At 41.7% G+C, this 23575-nt stretch overlaps 1 protein-coding gene across 2 annotated transcripts in view; it reads left to right on the forward strand.

Annotated features, from left to right (window-relative positions):
- The window catches only part of adamts18 (ADAM metallopeptidase with thrombospondin type 1 motif, 18), a 97278-nt gene that overhangs the window by 42248 nt on the left and 31455 nt on the right, over positions 1 to 23575 (forward strand). For both annotated transcript variants that reach the window (XM_069535781.1, XM_020080358.2), the window contains 10 exons: positions 475 to 788; positions 13347 to 13638; positions 14891 to 15105; positions 15521 to 15604; positions 15704 to 15863; positions 17716 to 17821; positions 18657 to 18794; positions 18891 to 19044; positions 20560 to 20655; positions 22309 to 22457. In XM_069535781.1, coding sequence (XP_069391882.1) covers positions 475 to 788; positions 13347 to 13638; positions 14891 to 15105; positions 15521 to 15604; positions 15704 to 15863; positions 17716 to 17821; positions 18657 to 18794; positions 18891 to 19044; positions 20560 to 20655; positions 22309 to 22457 — 1708 coding nt within the window. The remainder of the gene's footprint in view (positions 1 to 474; positions 789 to 13346; positions 13639 to 14890; positions 15106 to 15520; positions 15605 to 15703; positions 15864 to 17715; positions 17822 to 18656; positions 18795 to 18890; positions 19045 to 20559; positions 20656 to 22308; positions 22458 to 23575) is intronic.

Consider the following 23575-nt stretch of genomic DNA (forward strand, 5'->3'; position numbering starts at 1 on the left):
TTTTAAAAGATAAGTAAGTAAAACAGTGCCAATATTATCTATTTGATAATAGAAGAGTACAAAAAAATCACTGGAGTGTTTTGAATAGAGGCTGCAACTAACTTTGTTACTTTCATACTGTGTATGGTTTAGTGGCATCTAGTGGTGAGGTTGCAGATTGCCACCAACTGATTCTAAGCTGAAGAAAACACAACAAATCTTAGTTTCATTGATTCGTTGATTATTCACAAACAAAAACACATTTGTTTATACTATAAACTACTTATACCAATATATCCCCATAAGTTCTTCACACAGGACCTTTAATATGGTTTGACTGTCACTCTCCACTTGCGACGTGTCCAGGCTGAAACCTTCCACTCACCCAATGTTAGTTGTGATGGTCCTATCATTTCATATCACCTTCATCTCATATCGGGTATTTGTTCTTGGCATTTTTTAATGTGATGTCCTCTCCATCTCTCTACCTTTCAGACTACATGTTTGTAACCCCTGTGGAGGTGGACTCTGAAGGGGGATACTTGACACATGATGTGACCAGGCAAGGGCATCGCAGCAAGAGGTCCCTCTCCTCTTCTCTGCATTACCGGCTCTCTGCCTTTGGGCACAATATGCACCTGGACCTGTATCCGTCCTCAGTGGTCGGCCCGGGCTTCACCGTGCAGACTCTCGGCTCAAATGGCATTGCCACGGTGATGGGGGATGCAGGCCTTCACAACTGCCTGTATCAGGGATTTATCCGTAACCTGTCAGCCTCCTCGGCAGCCATATCAACGTGCACTGGACTGGTGAGTGTCTGCCATTTGTAGATTGACAGTTTGAAAATCTCTACAGTCATTTTATAGACGACATAAACTGATTAGATGGTTTCTACATGGTGCGGAAAAGTTTTCCATCCCTAAGGTTGTTGAAACATCAGAGAAAACATCAGATCATTTTACCTCAAATCACTTAAGACTAATGTCGACTTAACGTTAGATATGTCCACGTATATGGAAGGAGCCTTCGGTCCATACAATTGATACTGACAAAACAGAGCAGTACCACAGAAACGTCAGGGGACAGTGTAGCCAAGAGAGAAAAGAGTAGAGAAGAGGGTTATGCAAGTTGGTCTGAAATATTAAACTGTCGTCTATAGAGCTGTAGACGACTGTAGATGTTAGCCAAAGCTTCGTAAGTGGAACATTATTACAATGTCCTCCATTTTTAGCATGTTTGCCAGCATAAAGGACACATAGATGCATGTATGTGAGCAGTGACAGTTACATCTTTTGCAGATCATTTTTTGTGCATAATGAGCCATAAAAGGAATGTTGTGTTTTCAGTTTCTGAAAAGTTAAGAGAATATTTTAGAAATAAAATATAATCAAAACTCCACGCCTTCCTTTAAGCTCCATGTCTTAATTTCCCAAAATCTTATGACCCTGTTGTTTTGATGGAACATGGTATGCCAAAATCCTACCTAAATTATGGGTAACATGACATCATTAACTATGAGAGTAAGCTTTGGTTTCTAGTGCTGTGTCCTGCACTTTTTTGAACATTGACAGGAGTGGAAAAGGAAATGGAATCACAAAAGGAAGAGGAGGAGGAGAGAAATGCTTAAATTCTGAAATTTCAGTTCAAGACCATAATTACAACTGCTCATTGACACACTCAACTTATTGATCGGAAAGGACAATCTCAGGAACATTAGATTGACAATGTTTCTCATATGTACTTCGTTTACAGTCAACCTCATGATGGAATATCTGTTAGAAATTACATTAGTTTCACTTTGGTTTTGTAAGCGCCATGGTTAACAGACTAGCTGGCTCACAAGGCCATCTTTCACAACAGCACTAATTAAAGAACAATCTACAAATGCAGGACTGGTTGTGTTGCCTTGTGGAAATCTGTATTCATCACATTTTCCATGTCAATGCCTTTGTTTACACAGCTATGCTGCACTGTAAAAATGAATATTCAGTGGGGTACATTTGGGAAGTATTGGTATAGAGCAGGTTTAGTCTATTGCCTGAGAAGCACGTCACTTCATGATTTCTCTCACATAGCATTCCCTTCAAAAACCCCTAGCAGGAAAAGTTCTTTGACCGTTATCCTGAAATGGGTTGCATCGTCAAGCTGTGATCTCAGAGATCTGCTTTCAGCCTGGAGCATTAAGTGCTTCCCGGGAACAAAACTAAAGTTCCAATCCAATATTTCCGCAGACTGCGACAATGGCTGGTGCTGTCTGTAAATATTTTCCTCAAGAAAACATTTAATCTTTCCAGGGAGACAGAAGACATCTGTGGATGTCTTGATATTGATATGGATTATAAAACCTGCTGCTGGAGCAAGTTAAAAAATATATTTAGACTTCTCCCCTAAGGTGTGCGTATAGGAAATGCTATGTAATGTAACACTAGCTTAGCTCAAAGGCAGGAAGCAGGATGAAAATACAGTGGGAAAGTGCAGGAATATGAAAATAAGGTTTCTTTCCAAAAAAATAGATTGTCGAGCTTTTGGCGGTAAGAACAAACAAGAAAACAAATACACTGATCTCTCCACAGCAGAACTGATGCCATATCCTGCCTTCTGTACAGCATGCATCCAGACTTCTCGCCCAATGTTGTGAAAGCATCTGACCAAGTCTCCTCCAGAATTATTATGTGAAAAGCAAGAGTTCATTTCTGAAAAAGTGCTTCAGTTTCACAGTAAAAAGCTGTCCATACTAACCTCAGCTTGACATCTTGAGCAGGTTATTTACTGTTTATAAAAAATTGCACCAGCATATTACCTGTCTTGCTTTTTCTATTAGCACAGAGTCAGGTTAGCTACTGTTTAACTCTGCCTTCAGTATTTGCTCACCAAGCTACTGACTCTGTCAGCTTGATTAACTTCTTAATTCATGCTGACTTGACTTTACTCCTGAGCATATCACAGGATTCACGATGCTCACATCAGACCTGCTCTCACAAGTCATGCCGTGTTCGGGCTTTAAGCACGGTTGATCTGAGTGAACTCTTCACATTCAAGATACAGATATTTTTTCCTTTTCACAAGTCTCTGTAATTACAAGATCATCTGTTTTCATGTGTGCTTTATGAGGTGCCTGGTCCCTATCTACCAGCACACACGCATTCCTCGACACATCCCACACCAGCCTGGACCAGATGGACACACTGCACTCCATAAAAGCCATACCTCCATTCATCATCCAGTCTTCATACCTCCTCTTACCTCCTCCTTCCCTGCTTGCCCTGCTCTTTTGTCCTCTGTTTGCCCTGCTTCTTCGTCTCCTCTTGTTCTCAGCAATTAACGCCAGGGTGAAGTTTGAGCTGCCTGGCTGGCACTGCTAATCTTCACATTGTCCCTTTCATTAGGCTAGCTCCCACCCACAATAAAACACCACTGACCCGTTCTCTTAAAAGCGCTGTGAGGACACAATGTGATCGGGTCATGATTGCATTTGAATGGGCCTCGATGAACGCTTTGATCTATTTTTTACTCCTCTCCTCGAGAGCTTTTGCTTAGTTATTTTCCTTCTTCCTCTCCCAAGTGGGATTCTAAGGCCATTGCTGGTTGGATGTTCACTCAGCCAGTTCAAATGGACTCATGTCTTTATATTTCTGGCAGATGAGCAACAGAAAGGAAAGGTGAATGAAAAAAAGTGCATCAAAACGTGAATGCTCTGACTCTCCCTCATCTGCCCGTCTCTTTCTCTTTGTGCATCTGTCTGTGTGTGTTGTTAGACTGCTGCAAGGCTTAGAACAACGAAAGCAGTTAACCCCTGCTTTTCATCTGGCCCTCTGCCCAGAATATTTGAATTAAGTACAAATGAGGAAGGAGCCATTCAAGACTGCTCGATGCAGTGATGACCTCGAGGAAGAGATTAAGGTGGGATTATAAACAATGCTGAAGAGGAAGAAGTCAGGACAAAAAGACAAGCAAATCCAGGAAAACAAGATAGAGAAAAGCAAGGAGCGTGAAATAATGAGCGAGAAGTGAGCGAGGCTCAGCTGGGAGCGCAGTGCTTAGAAAGAGTGCTGCTCAAGAGTAATGTGAATTCATTGTCTTGTGTGGAAGCTCCCAGGGAGGCTGGATGGTCTCTTTATAGAGAGTTGAAGAGATGGATTCAGTTTATGTCAAAGAGCTTTGGAGGAGAAATGGGGTGAGGGCAAGAAAGAAAGATTGCTCTCCCGTTCCTCACGTCACTGTCTCCTTTCAACAGAGACAAGGGAAGAGGAGGAAAGGGAAAAGCGAGTGTCTGAAATAGGGTTTTTGGACTTGACCCTGCTTGTTAATAGCGCTGAGGTGTCAGCACCAGCTACTGGGCCAAACCAAGACCAGCCTGTTTTAAACATTCACCCTGGCCAGGGCCAAGCAGATGGAAGTGGTATTCAGCAGTTTAACCGAAGACAGGGGCAAAATGGTATTAAGAGCAGGGCCGGATGGATAGATGGCAATGAGGGATTTACGACTGGAAATCCTCATTAATTGAACATGGTGTTATTTGCGGGCCTTTAATTACTCTCTCCGTGTCCTTGCAAAGCAATGCAATTCATGCTTTTGAGTGAAATGAAGTTGTCTGCTTTGCTTTTGCATGAGAGATGAAAGGATGTCGTTTCAGATGTAATGCTCTCTGATTTGTTAAAGGAGGGGAGGGCAGGGGAGTAGAGGAGGGGGCTGGTGCTCTTTACTTTCTTCTTTTGAGGGTTTCTCATCTGAGGTCGCTTTGCTGGTTGACCCCAATCCTCTCGGGCGTATGGGGGGTGGGTGCATGGGTAGGTGGTTGGAGGGGGTTTCAACCTGGACCCTCGCAGGCTTTTACCACTGCATATAGAGCAAGTTCAGAGCTGCTCTCCAGTCTCGTGAATGCAGAGAGGAGGAGTGATTTACTGCTCCCCTCTGTCCTCCCAGCCCCTTCCCAGGATAGGATTCTTCCCTGGGGTGATGAGGGCAGATTTGAGTCCTGCGCTGCCACTGTGCTGGTCCCTTTGAGAGAAAAAGTCCCATAACTATAAGTTTAATAATTTTCTTTGCTGCACCTCAATGAATAAAAACAAAGAAGTAATATAAATCAGACAACAATTAAATATGTAATACGTAACATTTCTTAATTAGAATGTCGAAAGGTGAAGACATCAATGATCCCACGCTGTTTCACCTCGCCACCAAACTGGGTTATTTGTCCTTGTTTTATTTGAGAGACCCCTAGCAACCAAAGTTACATATTTATGTTCAATATTTGAATTGTGGAAATATCATTGGGTTCCAATTATTAGTCTATGTAATGATAATCATTTGGACAACAAAATGTCAGACCAGAAGAAGAAATACATAAAACACATTGTATAATGCAAAAAAAATCATACAAAAAACAGGGGCAAGTAACCAGCAAGAATCTATCAGTTAACTAACAATTATGTCTTAATTGCATTCATTTCTTACGAGCATCAACCTAGAAAATTCTGGGTTATGTTTTACACCCTTTTAGAATATGGGGAGTGGCTTATCATGCAATGCCTTAAGGGGAATCTACAGAACATCAAATATTCCTATGTTACTGCTGAAGTCAGCATCTAAATTTGGGATTATTCATTTGTGGTCAGTTACCTTGGATTTACGGATGATGTTAGTGTTGGTATCTATTGTTGATGACTTGGCAATCCTCATTCCGACTTCTTTACAGAAACATTTAGAGGTGTATGCACCCCAGGGCAGGCTGGCTGTGTCAGGTTGTGGCAGAGCTGACCATGACCTCTTCTTTGACCTTTCCCAGGCCCTGTAGGCCAGGTCAGAGACAGGTTGGGCTCTGTGGAAACTGAGCACTCAGGTTCAGAGTAACCAATAGGTGCAATTCAGAGGATCACTTTTCCTCTGCTGTAGCACTGTCCTTATGTTGCTTCACCATGGGCTGTGTCATTTAATGACTTTTCAGTGTGTGGCGTCCAGTTGTGAGGACAGGCTGAGGAGATAAGGTTTTATATAAATTGAACTGAAAAGGAGCCAATGTCTTCCGTCAGAGCTGTGCGTGTCAGTGTCCGACAATTCCTGTAACTTTCCGAAACCAACAATTCCACATTCACTGCACTCTGTTTGAACTTTTGTATAGTTCTCCCTCTCACATTGTTACACAACGTGAGAGGCTTTCTGAAGAGACTGTCTGAAAAGTGCACCATTATCTTTGTATCACATCTCAACCTTTTCTATGACGGCAGGCTTTTTGGATCAGATCATTGTGATCTTGGATGTAGTTGGATAACATGTTATACAATCCACTGGTTTCCTAGTAAAACTTAAATTCGATGCATTTAAATTCACAACTCTTTCTTTCATCTAGTGACTAAATTTATCATGAGATGTGTCAGGATCCTCATGATAGAGCTGAACAGTATCTTTGGCTGCTTCTGCAGACAAAAAGACATAGACAAAAAAAAGACAAATCTACGTACAGTTTTTCTTTAGCTTCTACAGATTTCCCAGATTTGCTGTTTAGATTTTGCCATTTTTTGCACACTAACCACCAGTGCCTGTTGAATTTGCCTTCCCTACACTTTGTTTCCATTTATGTAATAACATCTCTTAAATCCTTGTTAGTTTCTAATAATGCAAATGTTTTTTAACCATGGTTTGATTTCGGATAAGACCAAGACAAAACTTGGATGTGCGGTGGAAGTATCACAGTTTATAGCCCAATGTGTTTGCACAGCCACGTGTGAGAGGACAAACACTAAAGAAAGTGTCAATACACACCTCCTCTATTCTCTCCCCCCAGCTCCCTTCATCTTGTCAGGCATCTCAGATCAAACCTGCCGTTTGACTGCTGTCGTTGACCCGGTGCCGCATGTTGTGGCAGCCACCAGTGACTGTCGTACGACAGGAGCTCAACCTACGACCTCTGCCTGTCTCCAGCAGGCACAAGGTTGCATGTGGTGTGAAGAAAGCCTTTTCTCTTTTCCCGGACCCTTGTTATTGATGCTGGGTGTACTGGAGTCTCTGAAGGGCTTTGTGGTTGAAGGACATATAACAATTTGATCATAATACAGGAAAGGTCGAGCCCCATTACTTGTTTGAAAAATGTGACTTCCTCTTGCAAAATTCTTTCTGGCATCAAAGAATCGAAGTGTGTTTTATTATTTTTTGTAAAGTTCAAAAAGTATCTCAGGAATAATTAAGTCAGTTCTAGTCAGAAACCACTGTATAGGATTTCAAAATGACATTCAAATATCAAAAGAAATGTCTGTACATCTGGAAAATTAAACCATGTGGCCAAAAAGCATACATTTAAAAAATTACTAGCTCTGTTTGAATATTTAACATATGCAGATGAAATCCCGTTAGACTCCTCATGGAGCTGAGACAGTATATTATTACTCATCCGTTGGGCTGGGAACGGAGATAGCACATGATGTGTGCATGTTTGCCAGTGTGCTCCAAATCCCTTAGGTTTTTGCAGAGTAAAAAATGACACTTGAATGACCGATTTCCAAGCACCACTCAGGCCATCTGTACCTGTCCGATTTCTGTAAAGGCCAACAAATTGGAACGTCTCACCACTACAATGTGCCTCTCTGGCTAGGCAATAATTCAGCGACTAGGCTGGGCCACAGAGGAGCTCAGAGCTTGGCACTACAAGAGGAGTGTGGCCCAGAGCAATTCCCTGGTGGTCTAGACACTGACAGTGATGTAGTGCCCACCGTTAGATGCCAGCAGGGGAGGGGGGTCAGGCTCTCAGCATGGGTGTGAGATGTTGTGTGTGTGTGACAGAGAAAAGAAGAGAAAAGACAGAAAGTAAGTGTGTGTGTGTGTGTTTGTATTTGCGTGCGTCCTTTATAGTCTGTGCAAGGTCTTTCTCACACAAGACTAATGGATGGTGTTCATTTCTTCAAGTGGATGCTGCAACTTCTACAAACAGAGTCCATACATCATGTGCCCTACTATTGTCACCAGCCCATTACATTCACTGATGCTGTGGTGAAACAGTCCAGGCTCACCAGTAAACATGGCACGGTTGATAAAGAGTTATAAGCAGTTTGGTAGTTTTAGATTGTTTTGAGTTTGAATGTTTGTTTCATCATTTCAGGCAACATAGTAAGGGGCACATCATCTCCACTCCAGTTTCGGGGAAGGTCCAATCTGGGATTAAGGGTTTTATCTGGTTTTGACCTGCATTTACAAAAGAGTGTCAGGCTGTTGTCAAGGTGCTGATGTTTTTTTCTTTTAGTATAGTATGGAATTGGTTTTTGAGATTTTCACTTTTGCTGGATGCTCTACCTTGAGTTCTTTAGTAAATAAGTACAACACCTATGGGCCTTCTACTAATGGTATATCTAATTATTGTTTCAGTGAGACAAATTGTCATTGTATTTAAAGGGAAGACTGGGCAAAGTAAATCGGATGTGGTTTTTCATCATGTGATGATGAGTTCATTCATCTCCTCTGTGTAATAGAATGTGACTTCCCTTCTGTATCATCTCCACCTTTCCAGCTCCAGGTGTTATTACTGACCTGGTCGACCTTTGTCGAAGTCATGGACACACACATCTCAAGCTCATCTGTATGCGTTTTTCTTCCACAAATTTAAAGTTGATTTAAATTGCACTCATTTGCATCAGAGCAGCACTGAGTTTTTAAGTCAGTAAAAGTGTTACAGCTGTGCTGTAACCTAGTTAGAGTGCAGTTAACAACACTTGGAAGGAGGACATTTCCATGTGTATGAAGTGGTGTGGGAGTTGTCCTCCTGTTTCCTGCTGTGTCTACACTGGTTAACGAGTGGGACTGTGTCCAGAGGCTCCAAATGACAAAAGACTCATCCAGGGCCATCAGTTTCTCTCTTTGTGTGCATGCCCACCTCTGCTGTGTTCCCCAGACACAGTCACATGGTGTCAGTAGGTTGTTCAAAGACAATTAGCGTGGCCAAGCAAGACTACAAAACCCTGGGCTATTGACACATTGTGATCCTAATCAGTCATACATGAGGAGGGTTATCTAGACATGCCATCACCAATGGAGTGATTTGTAAATGGCTTTGCTGCAGTTCACCAATCCATCCGTCTCTCTCTGAATGCTGCAGTGCTGTGATATACAGTCATTAGACTTTAAGGAGGAGAAATCCAACCAATGTTATGCCCTGTCATTGCTGTTTGGCTCCTGTCTTCTTTAAATCCAAGATCCCAAATTACCATCTCTTCTCTACCCGGTTCTTACCCCATTTTAAAGACACATAATTTCTCTTGAGCAAACTGTAATTACTCAGATTGTGATTCTGTTGAATAAGTTTGATGCCTGAAGGGCCCGCTCTGCTCCTGGATGACTTTCTTCCCCCCCAACACCACACACTGTGTTCACATGAGTTTCTGCTGAGCTGGAGTGCAGATGTGCTTTAGAGCGCAGTAATCACCGGCTTGGGGCTTCTCACCACTTGGCCCTCGTCTTTAACAGCATGTAAGCACTTACTCATTTGCCTTATAATATCATGGTGGGAAACCTTAAAAGGAGCTGCAGTTTATACAGAGACAAGCTAAAGATGCAGTCTCCCCTGACATGAATCAGTATGCTGCCAAAGAGACAAAACTTTTTGTTGGAGTGGCCTCTATTGACTTTATCCAAGGAAAAGGGAAAAACCATGAGTTTTATTCTCATGTTGAACTGCTGGACTGGAGGTGACCTGGTTCAGCCTGTAGTCTGTCTTTGGTGATTGTGAGGGAGAGTCAGAGAAATGTGAGGGTCTTGTGTATAAATGTAGGTGGAAAGTAAAGTGGTGTTTAACAGAGAGCGTCCATCCCTTTAATCTAGTCAAGTCTTACAAGTGTTAATGTACAGACATAACTATAGGTCTGCTGCATCATCACTAACTCGCCCCCTGGTGTCTGCAGACGCCCTGAAGAACCCTGTGAAACTCTATACAGCTCATCTATCTTTAATGCCTTAAATGTATAGCCTGGTTCCTGAGCATTACGTTTTCACCAAAGTGAGAAAAAATAGTTCTAAACAAAGTTTGATATAATGAACAATGTCAGTAATCTGCAAGATGCTATATATTAAAAAGATGTATGACAAATAATTTACACTCTTGGGGCAAAAAAATATTTTTTCTTTTTACCACTGAAACTAGTAGACTCTGACATATTTTATTGTATCTGTCTCTATTAACTAGTTGTCAAGTAGAAACACATTTTTGGAAAACCATTGAATTACTCATTCCACAATTGTTTCTTGAGGCTGAGTATTACATCCCATTGCGAATAAATTGACTTTTATGTGTAAAGTAGTTGGATTGAGCCTGGAACTAATGAAGTAATAAAATGCAGCATAAGTTAAGGATTATGTTGACCCCCCCATTCCGACAGTTATTTTAATTACAAGCAGATAGCAGTTCTTATTTTAGGTATAAGTAAAAGTGAATTGTGATCACAAAGATTGAGGTTCAGCTTTGCTATGAAAGACCACTGCCACTGGTACCTGGACGGATCCAAGGGGGCACTGGGGGCACTGGCCCGGGCCAGAATCTGATAGGCCCACTAGTCTCTTCTTTTTAACAATACTTAAAACAACTATGACATTTGTTAAGGTGTTCTGCCATGATACCTGTAATGCAGCAACTTACTGAGATTCTTATTCACTTCACTGTGTTGTCTTCATTACAAGCGACCTCTATTGTCATTACAAACTGAGGATGTGATGAAGACAATGTCAGCAACAGTGTAGCTGAAAGAGCAGCTACAACACAAGCCCTTGTTGCAAAATGATAAATCCACCTTTACATTACACTTTAAGTGTTGAAATATGGTGCTAATCAGTTGATGCTGTTTTACATGGATCAGTAATTGGCTATGTTTTTTTTGAGAGAGTTAACTCAGTTCTCATATTGTGTCATCCCATTTTTTAATATTTACTAAAATATAAAGTAAAGACTGATGAAAAGAAATGTAATCTGTACATACATGCACACATGGCACGCACACACGCAAACACACACACACACACATGCACACCATCATTGCCATCCCTGCAGATGGAATTAATTTCGTGTCATTTTCATCAGTCACTTCCAGCCGCTAACTGCTGGATAAGAAAGTGGAGAGCTGGCAGATGTGAGGATGCAGTGATAGAGAGATAGAGAAAAAAGGAGGGAGAGGGAGAGAGAGAGAGAACTTCAGACTGTTGGGCCATCAGTTTTAGTTTTATTGTTAGATTGTGGTGGTTGGGTGGTTAGATAATTCCACATTTCTCCAATGGCATAATATCATTTTTAAAAAGTAAATTGTCATGATAGATTAATGAGGCCAGTGTGATGGTTCAAATGTGCTGGTTAGGGGAAGAAATTTATGAAATGATCTTCCAGTGTTGCAAGGTGATTAGACTGATATCACTCGACAGAAGGAGCAGTCAAAAAGAAAAAAAAAATTAAAAGGGTTTCATCTTTAAAAGAGGAATATTTGATGAGGTGTGTGTTTTAACAGGTCAGGGCTGTTGTAAATGGCAGACAGAGAGACAGATGAAAAGATGAGTAAACGAGAGACGACAGCAGTGTGTGCTGACGGGAGACACCTCCTTTGACCTCCTCTAGCTCTGTTTTGAATTCCAATCTATTTTTGCGAGGCTGCAGTCACTTTTTTTTGCCAAGGACCTTCTCTCTCCTTTTGATTTGATATATTTCATTCATGGCCTGGGGGGAAATTTTTCTTTCCACCCTGTGCGCACAGGTTGAGCCTTTCAGAGGGATGATGCTGAAGCAGGTAGCTGTGAAGTGTCTTGCTTAAGGTTGTTTTGGCAGGTTTCGATGTGCTGGAGCTCAAAACATTGACGCTGCAGAACAGAACTCCTGACCGCTGGACCATGTGGACTTTACATGTAGTCAAAATAATGAAGTTTGACGGTTAACTTCCTGCAAAACGTCCAACTGCGCCACAGAGCACTGATTGAAGGAGAATATGATTTATGGACAGATGAAAGATGTGCTGGCAGCTGGATGGTTTGAGAGATAGATGGATGGATGGATGGATGAATGGATGGATGGATGGATGGAGGGGCTGATGATGGCAGCTTGCCATGTATCTGGCACTGTTTTGACAACAAGAGCCTCGCCATGGCTTCCCTTTTGTCCTGCCTCTGTTTATTTTGCCACCTGCTAGTCTGGGGGGAATGGGGTCAGTGCAACAGGAGCAGGGCCTTGTCCCTCTTGCTCTCTCTCTCTCACACACACACATGCAGGCGAACATGCACACATGCATGGACACACACACTAAAGGCAGAGGTCACTGGGTCACAGGGTGTATGTTTTTGATCAAATCTGTGTGTGTGATTGCACAGCTATTTTGTGTACATTCAGTGGGTTGTGGAGTAAATTAGGTAGAAATCCCTGGTCAGACGGAATGTTTAAGGTTCAGTAACTCAGGCCCTCTGTTCAGAGGGCAGTTAAGGCCACTCCATTAAAACATAGAGCCAATGCACTGAGGTGACCTGTGACCTTGACATTATAGTGGTAAGCTGGCCAAGCTGATTCTCTACGTAATGTGACTGGGCACAAAAACAAAAAAAACATAGGCCCAATATCCTCAAATGTAACCTTCCTCTGCAGAAGTCAAAATAGATTAGATTAATATGATTACTGTAGTGAGGCCATGTTCTTTATGCATGTCCATATGTTATATCGTTTTCCAGTAAGACGTCAGACGAAACTTTAGTTCACTGTGTCAACCCAGTAAATCGGATTAGAAAGGGTTAGGGAGTAGAATAAAGAAGTGGATTAAAATTGAATGAAATATTGAAAAAAGAACGTTTACTCATAAACTTTATTTAGAGAAACAGGACCATAAGCTGGGCAGATATGTGTTTATATGAATATATCAACAACAAACATCACAGTATTTTGCAGCTTTGAGTAAATTATGTTTGGAAGTAAAGCCCCTAAACTGGATTGAACTCAGTCTGGTTGTGCTCATGATTTCGATTTTTACTATAATCAGCTAAAAACACAACTTGGCTCCCCATAAAAACTGCAATTTTACGCTTTTCTGTCTTCCAGCTAAATAAGACATCTCCTCCTCTCAACAGCTGTATGCACTGTGCACATCTGCCTAATATTAGGATGGAGTGGAGGTTCTGAGTTTAGGTGGGGCTCATGTGGGTGGAACTGGGGGTAAAGAGTGAGTTAGCCCTGTGGTCATAGAGCAGAAGGGATGGCTGTCTTAACCAGAGTCTGCTTCAGCTGTCAAGGTAGTGGAGACTGTGCTGTTTAAAGATTTACTAAGTATACTAAATATTTAACAGTGAGTGAAGCATGAAATATTTATCTGAAAGGTTTCTGTGAGAAATCTCTAGTTTTTACTCATCGTCCATGCTGTTTGTGTGTTTTTCAGTCAGGTTTGATCCGTGTGTCTCAGGAGGAGTATTTGATCGCCCCGTTACCACAACATCTGGCCACACAGCACAACTACAGCGCCCCCAGTGGTCACCACCCACACGTCGTTTACAAACGCTCAGCGGAACACGAGGTCCACAGAAGATCCAGCCGTTCCCCCGGCACCAGTTCATCCACACCTGACAATCCGCACCTTCACCATCATGAACATCATGAGCAGCAGTACCATCACCATGACTACCAGCATGGAAAGCTGCAGAGGCAACACTTCTGCGGACGCCGCAAGCAATGTATGTAAGGGAACCTTATATTCCTTATATATTCCTCATGATCTCTTCTTCACCTTCTGATAATTGTTTATTAATGTTGAGGAAGTGAAGTGGCTGTTATAATAAGATGTCACTTTATTGCAAACATCCTTCATACAGACTTAACATTCAGTGAAGTGACTGTGATGTATGATATAAATCAGGCAGGCTGCTGTTTCTGGTCTTTACATGAATTAGCTATTTAATCATGTGCTCCATGATTTATTCTGGGTGATAGAGAAATTACACGTCTCTCCTCTGAAGTGCACGACATTTATCAACATTTCTGCACAGTGTTCTATGCATCACTGGCTTGCACATTCAAACAATACATGTGGTTAACCAGCTGATTTGAATACATCAATTTGTCAGTATTAAGTTTAACAATGCAAAACCATCATTCAGTCATTGTTTTATTTATAGATTACATTTCAGGGTGAATGAAAAATGTGAATGAAGAATGTGTAAATGCTGAAAATGTATTGTTAGTTAACAGTTTTCCAGTGAGAGAAAAAAACCAACATAGTTCTATTTATTTTGTTTAGTTTTTTTTTTGCCAGTGTTGTTGAATAGATTCATGAGGTGGTGGGTATATCTCCATGTCCTCTGGCCACTGAATTTGAAGATACAAAGATAGTAGTCATGTTGAATTATGGAGAGAATGTTTTTTTTGACACAGACTTGACACAGGTATGAGGTTTAGTGACTGGACTACACTGTAAAATAGCATTTTTACTATTACTAGTACAAGTATTATGGCACTGACAGTTAACTTCAATACAAAATTATATAACAAAGACATTTTCATACCATTATTATAACATTATAACCACATCAGAACATAATGCTGTTTTATATGTTTTCAGAGCGGTTCACCCTAAACCATTTCAGTCTTTTCAAATGTACAAATCAATCCTGAAGAATCTGTTGTGTTTTATTTGTACACAGTGTATTTATCACAAATGTATCTGAGGCCTTTGTAAGAGCTGCTCAACCCTCTGCCATGGTTGCAGTCTTATCTTTCCTTCTAGTGGTGAGAGCTAGGAAGCAGCGTGGGGAGTGAATTTCCTGTCTTTTCAACAGCCGAGCCTTTACTCTTATCACCTGGCACGAGCCAGGAAAAGTTCATTCATTTGACCCTCACGGCTAAGCTCTCTCTCTCTCCCTTTGTGTTTGTGCTTTATTCTGTCTTTTTCTCTCCTCCCTTCCGTCCTTCCCTTTTTGCCCATCGTAGTCACTCCCAAGCCTCCCTCTGAGGACAGTTTCATCATGCCTGACGAGTTTGTGACGCCTGAGGTGGAACGGCCAGGAAGGGCAAAACGATCGCCTATAAACTCCAACAGAGTGGGTGGCCTGAATGTGGAGACCCTGGTGGTGGCAGACAGGAAGATGCTGGAGAAGCACGGCCGGGACAACGTCACCACCTACGTCCTCACCGTCATGAACATGGTGAGGGTGGGAGAGGAGAGGGGAGGAGGTGGAAACGAGAAGGTGGCGTGTAAAACACTAGAGCTTGGTCTCATTATTCATATAGCATCTGACAATTTGGTGGACTGCTATTTGTTAAGTGACGGGTACATGATTGAGCTAGCACAAACCAAAGTGTGCTAGGACAGCAGGCCTCTTCGCTTATTGTGCTACAAATGAAAAATTCATAAACATTAAAACCTTCCCTACAGCATTACTATTTATTATGACCAGTAGCTTATGGTGGCGTCTACAACAGAAAAACGTCTGGAAACTTCAATAAATGTTCCACTAGAAAGATTTATGTGTGCTATTCAAAATGTTCCGAAAATAATGAATGTATGATTTGGCACATGTGGCACAATATTAACCAACACTGTTTCCTATGCTTCTGCAGGTTTCTAGTCTGTTCAAAGATGGCACCATTGGGAGCGACATCAACATTGTGGTAGTTAGCTTGTTACTGCTGGAACAAGACCCAGTGAGTAGATTCACACTTTTTCACACTGAACCCTGGAGATTTTTTGATTCACTCAGTCACTAATCCTCCTTATCTTTGTTTCTCTCTCTTCATTTCCAGCTGGGCCTGACCATAAATCACCATGCGGACCAGTCCCTGAACAGCTTCTGTCAGTGGCAGTCAGGTCTGGTGGGGAAAGGTGGTAAGCGACATGATCACGCTGTCCTCCTGACCGGACTGGACATCTGTTCCTGGAAGAACGAGCCCTGTGACACCCTGGGTAAGACAGTGATCAACGTCGTCTGATGAGTGTGCTGTCTGCAACTAAAAACATATTTGAATTTATAAATGGCATTTTTGGTCATATAGACTGATGCGGAGTTGATACTGTTGGAGCCATTACAGCTGGTAGTGATGGATATTTGACAGGTGCAAGCAGAATGATGAGATGAGTATCCCAGCCACAAATGCCTGGAAGTGACTCAAATGTAGATGCAAGCAGGAAACATGGAGGGGGGGATGACCTGCAACTGAGGTCCCCAGCCAGAAATCTCCTTGATCAGTTGTCACTCTGGGGGAAAAGAGCTCATTAAAAAGTATCCTGCCATGGTTATCTGTCAAAGCCGCGTGAGAAGCAACAAATGTAAAACACACCTGGGTCTGGATAAGAAAGATGACAAATCTGCAACAAAAGCTGCTTCCAGACATGCACTGAAGTCCTGAAATTTTCCGATGGGACTGTAAATGAGAAAGTAAATGTCTGAGTCAGTTTCTCCAGACATTTTCTGGAACTTCCTGCCGGCCTGCTATTATATTGTTCCAAACATGTCTGAGTCAGTCCATTTGAGAATACACCAGAAATAACACAAATATCTCAGGATGAACAACATGTGCCATACACTTAGAGGAGGCCAATTAAGATGTCAACCTGGGAAATGATATTTGGGAGTTTTTCATGACAAGGGCTGACAATGATGTTGATGTGCTATAAAAAAAAAAACGTGATTTCTTCAGCGGAATATAAAGTTTATGCCCTGCCTCCTTCGTGCTCTATCCAGGTGCCAACCCTCACCTGAATGTTGCAGAAATGGTCCTGTTGTTATGAACGCATCTGACCTGAACAATGTCCTGCTTTGTTCTTCATATGTGAAAAGCAAACTCACAAAAAATGTCCGGAACCTATTTTTTCTGGACATTTTCGGAACTTGATGTCTGAAAAGGGCTGAAGTGACAGATATTGAGCAAGAACCATGGTCCACCATGTCTGAAGAGACCAGTGTACTTGTACGTTTACTTGTTCATCCTATCCATTAGTTTTAAAGTAGTGCTTTCACATGACTAAATGCTAGTGATCTTTGCAGCACACAATTTCAATAGCTGCTGTGACTTAAAAGAGAGAGATTTATCATCTTTATGTAACTTCTCTACTATAAGTCTGTTAGAAAATAGGCCACTGACAAAGACAACACAAAACTGTGGTGAAACAGAGGTCAAGAGGAATTGGCTTTGAGAGTAACAACAGTAAGTTATGCCAGTGTTGTTTAAATGGAACATCTGGCTCTTTAAGTCACAGGCACATTCATCAACCACATATTGACGTTCCTACTGTACATGTTCTCAATTTTGGGTCCATCCGGAGAAACCTGCTGCCAGAAAATAGTTAAAAACACACATTGACCCCAATTGAATATTTTCATCAGCTTGTCAGTTACAGTTACATCACTGATGTTCCTCTGGTGTTATCAGGTCCACCATCAGCAGTAGTCCTCTAAACTTGATCATCCATCAAAGTCTTTTAATCAATCTAAAAAGAAATAAGGTTAATAGACCAGACTTGTGAGGTAGCACATTGCAGCTGGTGTGAAAATCCCCTCCATGCATGTGAGTACGTGAATGCGTTTGTGACAGACATCTGTCCCTTGCCAAGTCTTCAGGTTTCAGCAGAAAGAATGTGCTCAGTTACAGCAAAGAAAAGGAGACAAGAGGATTTTCTGTTACAGATTTTCAGGTCTGGTTTTGTTAACCTTTCCATTTCATGAAGTCAGTGTGTCGTTAATAAAAATATTTAATAACCAAGTATCCCAAGTACTCCTCATACCTTTTCTTTCTCCTTTCCTTCTTTGTCTGTGCAGGTTTTGCCCCCATCAGCGGCATGTGCAGTAAGTACAGGAGCTGTACCATCAATGAGGACACAGGACTGGGCTTGGCTTTTACCATCGCTCACGAGTCTGGACACAAGTATGTTTATTGAGTCAAACTTAATTATTCCTTAAAATTTGGACGCAATGTCACATTTGGATGCAATAGTTGAGAAGCTGCTTTCACTATAGACGATGAAAACATTTAGATAAATTCTACCAGTCACTTGAAACAGATGAAACTGTGTCAGATGTCAATGTTTCTGAGCCGTGCACTGTACCGGTCTCTGCTCTGTCTCTGGTTGTAATGGATCTACATTAAATGAAATGAGAGTGGTCTGATTTAAAGAAACAAATACTCTCTGAAATAGGAGCATTACGTTAGTGCACTACTTCATCCACTCTATGACACTCAGTGAGAGAATAATGGAAACTGCCCAAGGCACCACAACTCTGTGTTTATGTTTTCACGTTTCCAATGAGATAGAAGTCAGTTTAATTTTGATATTTGCAGATTTCATGTTGCAGTTAAAGTATTTTTTCTGGCATTCTGGCAAAACAAACTGGGAACAATGTGTTTTTTCATTCAGCTAGGTGATGATATGTCTGAGTATCTCTAAGCTGCAGTATCCAAATGGAATTAGCCAAATTAATCCAGCGCACACCCAGAAACATGTCGACTCAAGACCTAAAACTGACAAATCAACAAAGTCAGTGTTAACCTTGTAACAGTGCAGTGATGATGCAACAAGCTTTATTTTCATTTAATTACCTAGTGTTATAGAAAAAGATGGATAAACAATGACATCAGCTGGATCTTCACCATCAATCAAAAGAATCAATCAATAAAAACTGTCACTTTTACTCAAGACCTCACACTGTGTTTACATGTTTTGCTTTGTGTGAATCACCTGCTTCTCTCCGTCTTTCTCCAGTTTTGGGATGATCCACGATGGGGAGGGCAACCCTTGTCGCAAGACAGAAGGCAACATCATGTCTCCCACTCTGGCTGGAAACAACGGGGTCTTCTCCTGGTCCACCTGCAGTCGACAGTACCTCAGCCGTTTCCTTGGGTATAGGCCTAACACGTGTACAGTGTTGAATTTGCCACTTGTTATTTTTCTATGCATTCTGTCTGACTAACACGGGTGGCGTGCTGTGTTCACCAGAACAGCCCAGGCATCCTGTCTGGTGGACGAGCCCAAGCAGATTGGTCAGTACAAGTACCCGGAAAAGCTTCCTGGGCAGCTGTACGACGCAGACACGCAGTGCAAGTGGCAGTTTGGCTCCAAGGCCAAATTGTGTGGCCTTGATTTCGTCAAGGTGAGATACGTATTCACTTCATTTAAAGCTGTTATGGTAATTTTTTCAGCTGGTGGAGAGTAACTGGAGAGGAAAATAGGGATATTTGTAACCTAAATAAGGTCAATTATCAAATTAAGACATGGAGGAAACTGATCTTAATCAAATTATGTAGACATATACACCTTATTGTAGGTTAAATATGGCTGTTCTACTTTTTAGTTTTTAAGTTCAGGTCAAAATATCAGCAATATATATGTTGCATGAACAAATAAATATATTCTACACTTAAGAAAGAAGAGCCAAGGAAAGATCAGCCTTTCAATAGATCATTACATTAACCCTGTCTGGTGCTTTATCTAAACTATAGCAGTTGAGCGGTTCTGGTTTTACATGGACGCCAACACATGTAAATTAGTTCTTATTCATGTGTCACAAACTGCACCAGATGAGGCTCCAGGAATGAGAATGAGCACTTGGATCATATAGGGGCTGGTATTGTGTGCTTTGGGGCTCTAACGATGCAGTACTAAACCGGCACTTTATTAATTAGCATGATCTTTATACAACAACAACATCATCGACCCCCCTCACATTTGCCCCTCCATTAAAATGCATTCCATCATTTGAATGGGAACCCCCCCCATGTAGCCCACACTAAATCCTTATGGTCTTGGTATAAGCCTTTATGTTCAGTGCATTCAGTGACGTTGATTCACATGTAAATGCTGTTTAAAATACTACAGGCTTTCTTCTAGCAGGGCTGTAATTGCTGGGAAATCGACTTTGCCAAATCGTATATATATGAGGGATTAGCACACATGACAGGCTACGTTTCCCTAACAGAAGATCAAGCACTACATCTGCATTTCCCTCATTTCTCTTATTCGACCTGTGTGCTAGTCAGTGGGTGGTAAATTAATCTACACACTGATTAATAGTGGATTTGGAGCTGCCTTTCACACACTCCTCGTTTTTTTCTCCCTGATGGGCTCATGGAGAAAGATTTTTATTTCATGGTGGTGTGGCTGTCAACCACCTGCTTGGTGTCAGAGAAGTGAAGACAAAGACTCAACACACTCGCACACATACACATACACCAGAGCCGTCTCTCCTGCTCTTACCCTCCCTCCTTCCTGGTTTCTCTCCCATTGCCAGTTGCAGTCGGGCACGCTGCCAGACTCTGCCGCCTGTCTCTCGACCTCAGCTCTCCCTCTGTGCTCACTCGCTCGCTCTGTCTCTGTATTGTTGGGTCAGATGACACATGCAATTATAGCTTGTTTCATTAAAGAAGTACAGTGATTAGATTGGACATTGCGGCTTTGTGCAGAAGCTTATTCCTGGTTATCGCGGCAGGGGGGGTTTATCAACCAGCGCAATGGTGGTCCTTCCAGACCAGGTGCTGTCAGGTCAGGAGGGAGGACAGAGGGGAGGTACACGGTGCCAGAAGGTGCCAAAACGAATGAACTCAGACAAAAAAAAAACATATTTGATTATTGTCTTATCCTGTATGTTTGTGCATGTGTTGTTTGGCAGGACATCTGTAAGTTGCTGTGGTGCCACCGTACAGGACACCGGTGTGAGACCAAGTTTATGCCTGCTGCTGAAGGAACCAGCTGTGGTCCGGACATGGTGAGGAAAGGCCAACTTCTGTCTGTGAATCACAGTGGCCATTCACTAACTGATGCAATATTTAGACACCATAATATTCACAATGATAATCAGTGATTATTGGAAAAACAGTCTCAGTATTTGGATACATAGTATGCACAAGGCCCCGTTCAGACCTGGTATGAACATCCATCCTGAATAAGCGACCACTTCTGATCAGATCTTACTTCCCTGCTCTTGATGCAAGTAATCATGCAAATCATTTGTGAGGGAAAGAATCTGTCATTATGTGTTGGTCAGTGTTAATATTGTGGTGGTGACACAAACAAATCAACATATGGACACTGAGAACAGTAAAAATACGTTTGATTCATTGCAAAGGTGAGAAGAATCCAATGATTATACTTTGATTATGATAATTTTTTTAAATTGATAAATATAACTCTGTACTTACAAAGTTAATAGCTAACATGTGGTGTGAAAGGTATGATGTTGTTAAACAGAGGACTTATTGGGGCAAGAAATATCAGCAGATGTTTGGAAAACACACTGTCAGGAGGGAAATTCAACATCTTGTCAGATATTGTGATTCCCCTCTCATGTGTGTATGGTAAATATGATGTTACAGTGCTGCCAGCTTATCTCAGCTGAGTAAAGTCCCGTGCTGTAGTCTCTGCTGTTTGCCTGGCGTGCTCACTGTGATGACACAATTGATCGCTTCCAGCCAAGAAGTCGCCTTAGCATCATAAAACATCATAAAACCACAACTTGATGTCTATATACTTTTAGTAGTATGTGGTTTTTGTACAATAATTAAATTGCATTTCATATGTTTATACAGCTTTGGTGCTAAGCTGAGCTCACTAGTGTCTGTCTGCTGCAAGCATCATATTTACTGCACTGGCAAGAAAGTCATTACTGATCATTTCGTCTAAGTTACTTTAACAAAGTAAGTTAATGTTTTTTTCAAAGCCAGTGCTATAAATAAATTCTGAGTCAGGCTGATAAACTTTACCCAGATGCTCCATTGACAACATCTATCACAGTTTACAGACCCAACCTGTCTAAACTGCTGCCATGTTTAGAACTTGTCTCAATGACGGACAGGATTTCCTGACACTTCCTCCTTTGTTATAGTGATGTCAGGAAGTTTGTCATCACTAAGCTGTTTCAATAACTGTAATGACTGATAGAAATATACAACAATGAGCAACCATCCTTCAAGTTGAGAAAGTAGCAAAAGCAAATGTTTAAAACTTAAAAAGGCAGACAGCTCATACTGAATCCAATAATCTATAAAGTATCTATCACGCCTGTACAGTCTGCACTTGCAGAAGCATTTTTGCACTGTCAGCTCTCTCATCTGGACATGCAACAACTGCACCCCTTCACATATTGAAATTTGATATTTAGAAAGAGGGAGAGGTGACATTGTGGTTGAGTGCAGAGTTTGGCTTGGCTCGGTACGGGTGTGGTCCACATTATATGTCATTGTGTGCGTGTGTGTGTGTGAGTTTTGGCTGTAGAGTTTGGGTGTCCAGGTGTGGTGTTGGGCATTTATCCAAACCAGGAAACTCAGGGAAGAGGCCTGGGCCAATTCTCAAGTCCTGATAAGAAAGCTGTTTATGTGTGTCTTGCTCTCTTCTTTCATTTCCTTGTCTCTCCTTTCTGCAGTGGTGCCGGCGGGGGCAGTGTGTTAAATTCGGGGACAATGGTCCCCGGGCGGTTCATGGCCAGTGGTCTGCCTGGTCCCAGTGGTCTGACTGCTCCAGAACCTGTGGAGGAGGGGTCATGTACAGGGAGCGCTCCTGCACCAGCCCAAGGTATATACATTTGCACACACTCGCATAGTCTCCTAATCAGATGCATCACCTCCCTTTTAATGCCTTTAGATGAATATACAAGCCAAGCAGATGACAAAGTGATTCATGATGTCATGTGGCTGCTTCGACTATGTAAATCTGAGTTTCTGTTTGGGCCAGAAAATAATTCTTGAAAGCCGTGTGTCCCAAAGTCCTTCCTTTCTGAACACCTGAAAGTGCTGCCTGCCAGGTTGCTGTCAGCATAGACATGCAGCTCTCATCAGTCAGGCTGACAATCCAGACAGACAGACAGACAGACTATCTCTGCCTATGCTCCAGACGAGGAAAACCTCTTAATAACTTGCTCTTTTCTCTGAAAGCTGCCAATACAGTCAGCAAACGTCCGCTATTGCTGCTCATTCACACAAACATAATTCTACATAATTCCACAGACCCAGATCCCACAGTGCATAGCTCTTTGTTCACAGGGCTCTGTGCTCGTCATTACGCACACGTGAAAGATTCACTGTCTTATAGTTTTCTTTCATGACAGACGTACAGACGCTTGTTGGTATTCCCCAAACCACTTGGGAGGTGTATTAAATGTCTTTATGACTTTTACTGTCATACAATACAGATGTATTGTTCCGTTGCTATGGTGAGATCAAATAATTGATAGTCGAAGCCTGCAGTTTGCTGGACAGCCCCTACAACACTTATCCCTTTAAATCCAATACAGTTTAGAGAAATGATTAATCTGCTGTTATCCATTCATTCAGTCATTTTCCCTACCTTTACTGTGTAGTACAGTGTGTGTAATCCACAGACCAAAGTCACTCTTACAGACATCTTGTTAAAGACTCACATTAAGTTGCAATTATATGGAATTTTTGTTTTGTTGTGCAGGGTTTAAAATCTTTTTGACAAATGTTTACTTGAGCAATTTTCTGCATCTTGTAACACACAGACACACATGATAGGGATGGAGGAATCATTTAACAGTTTTTTTTTATTTCCCCTAGTGGAGTAGTCAACAAGAGCCTTAGTTAATACAAAGTCTTAGACAGCAACTCTGATGTTTTTCCTTGTTGTGTTTGCAGCCAGCTGTCAAGTAAATCTTGAACTTTATTCATATCTAA

Source organism: Paralichthys olivaceus, chromosome 1, assembly GCF_024713975.1.
Source record: "Paralichthys olivaceus isolate ysfri-2021 chromosome 1, ASM2471397v2, whole genome shotgun sequence".
NCBI classification, from domain to species: domain Eukaryota; kingdom Metazoa; phylum Chordata; class Actinopteri; order Pleuronectiformes; family Paralichthyidae; genus Paralichthys; species Paralichthys olivaceus.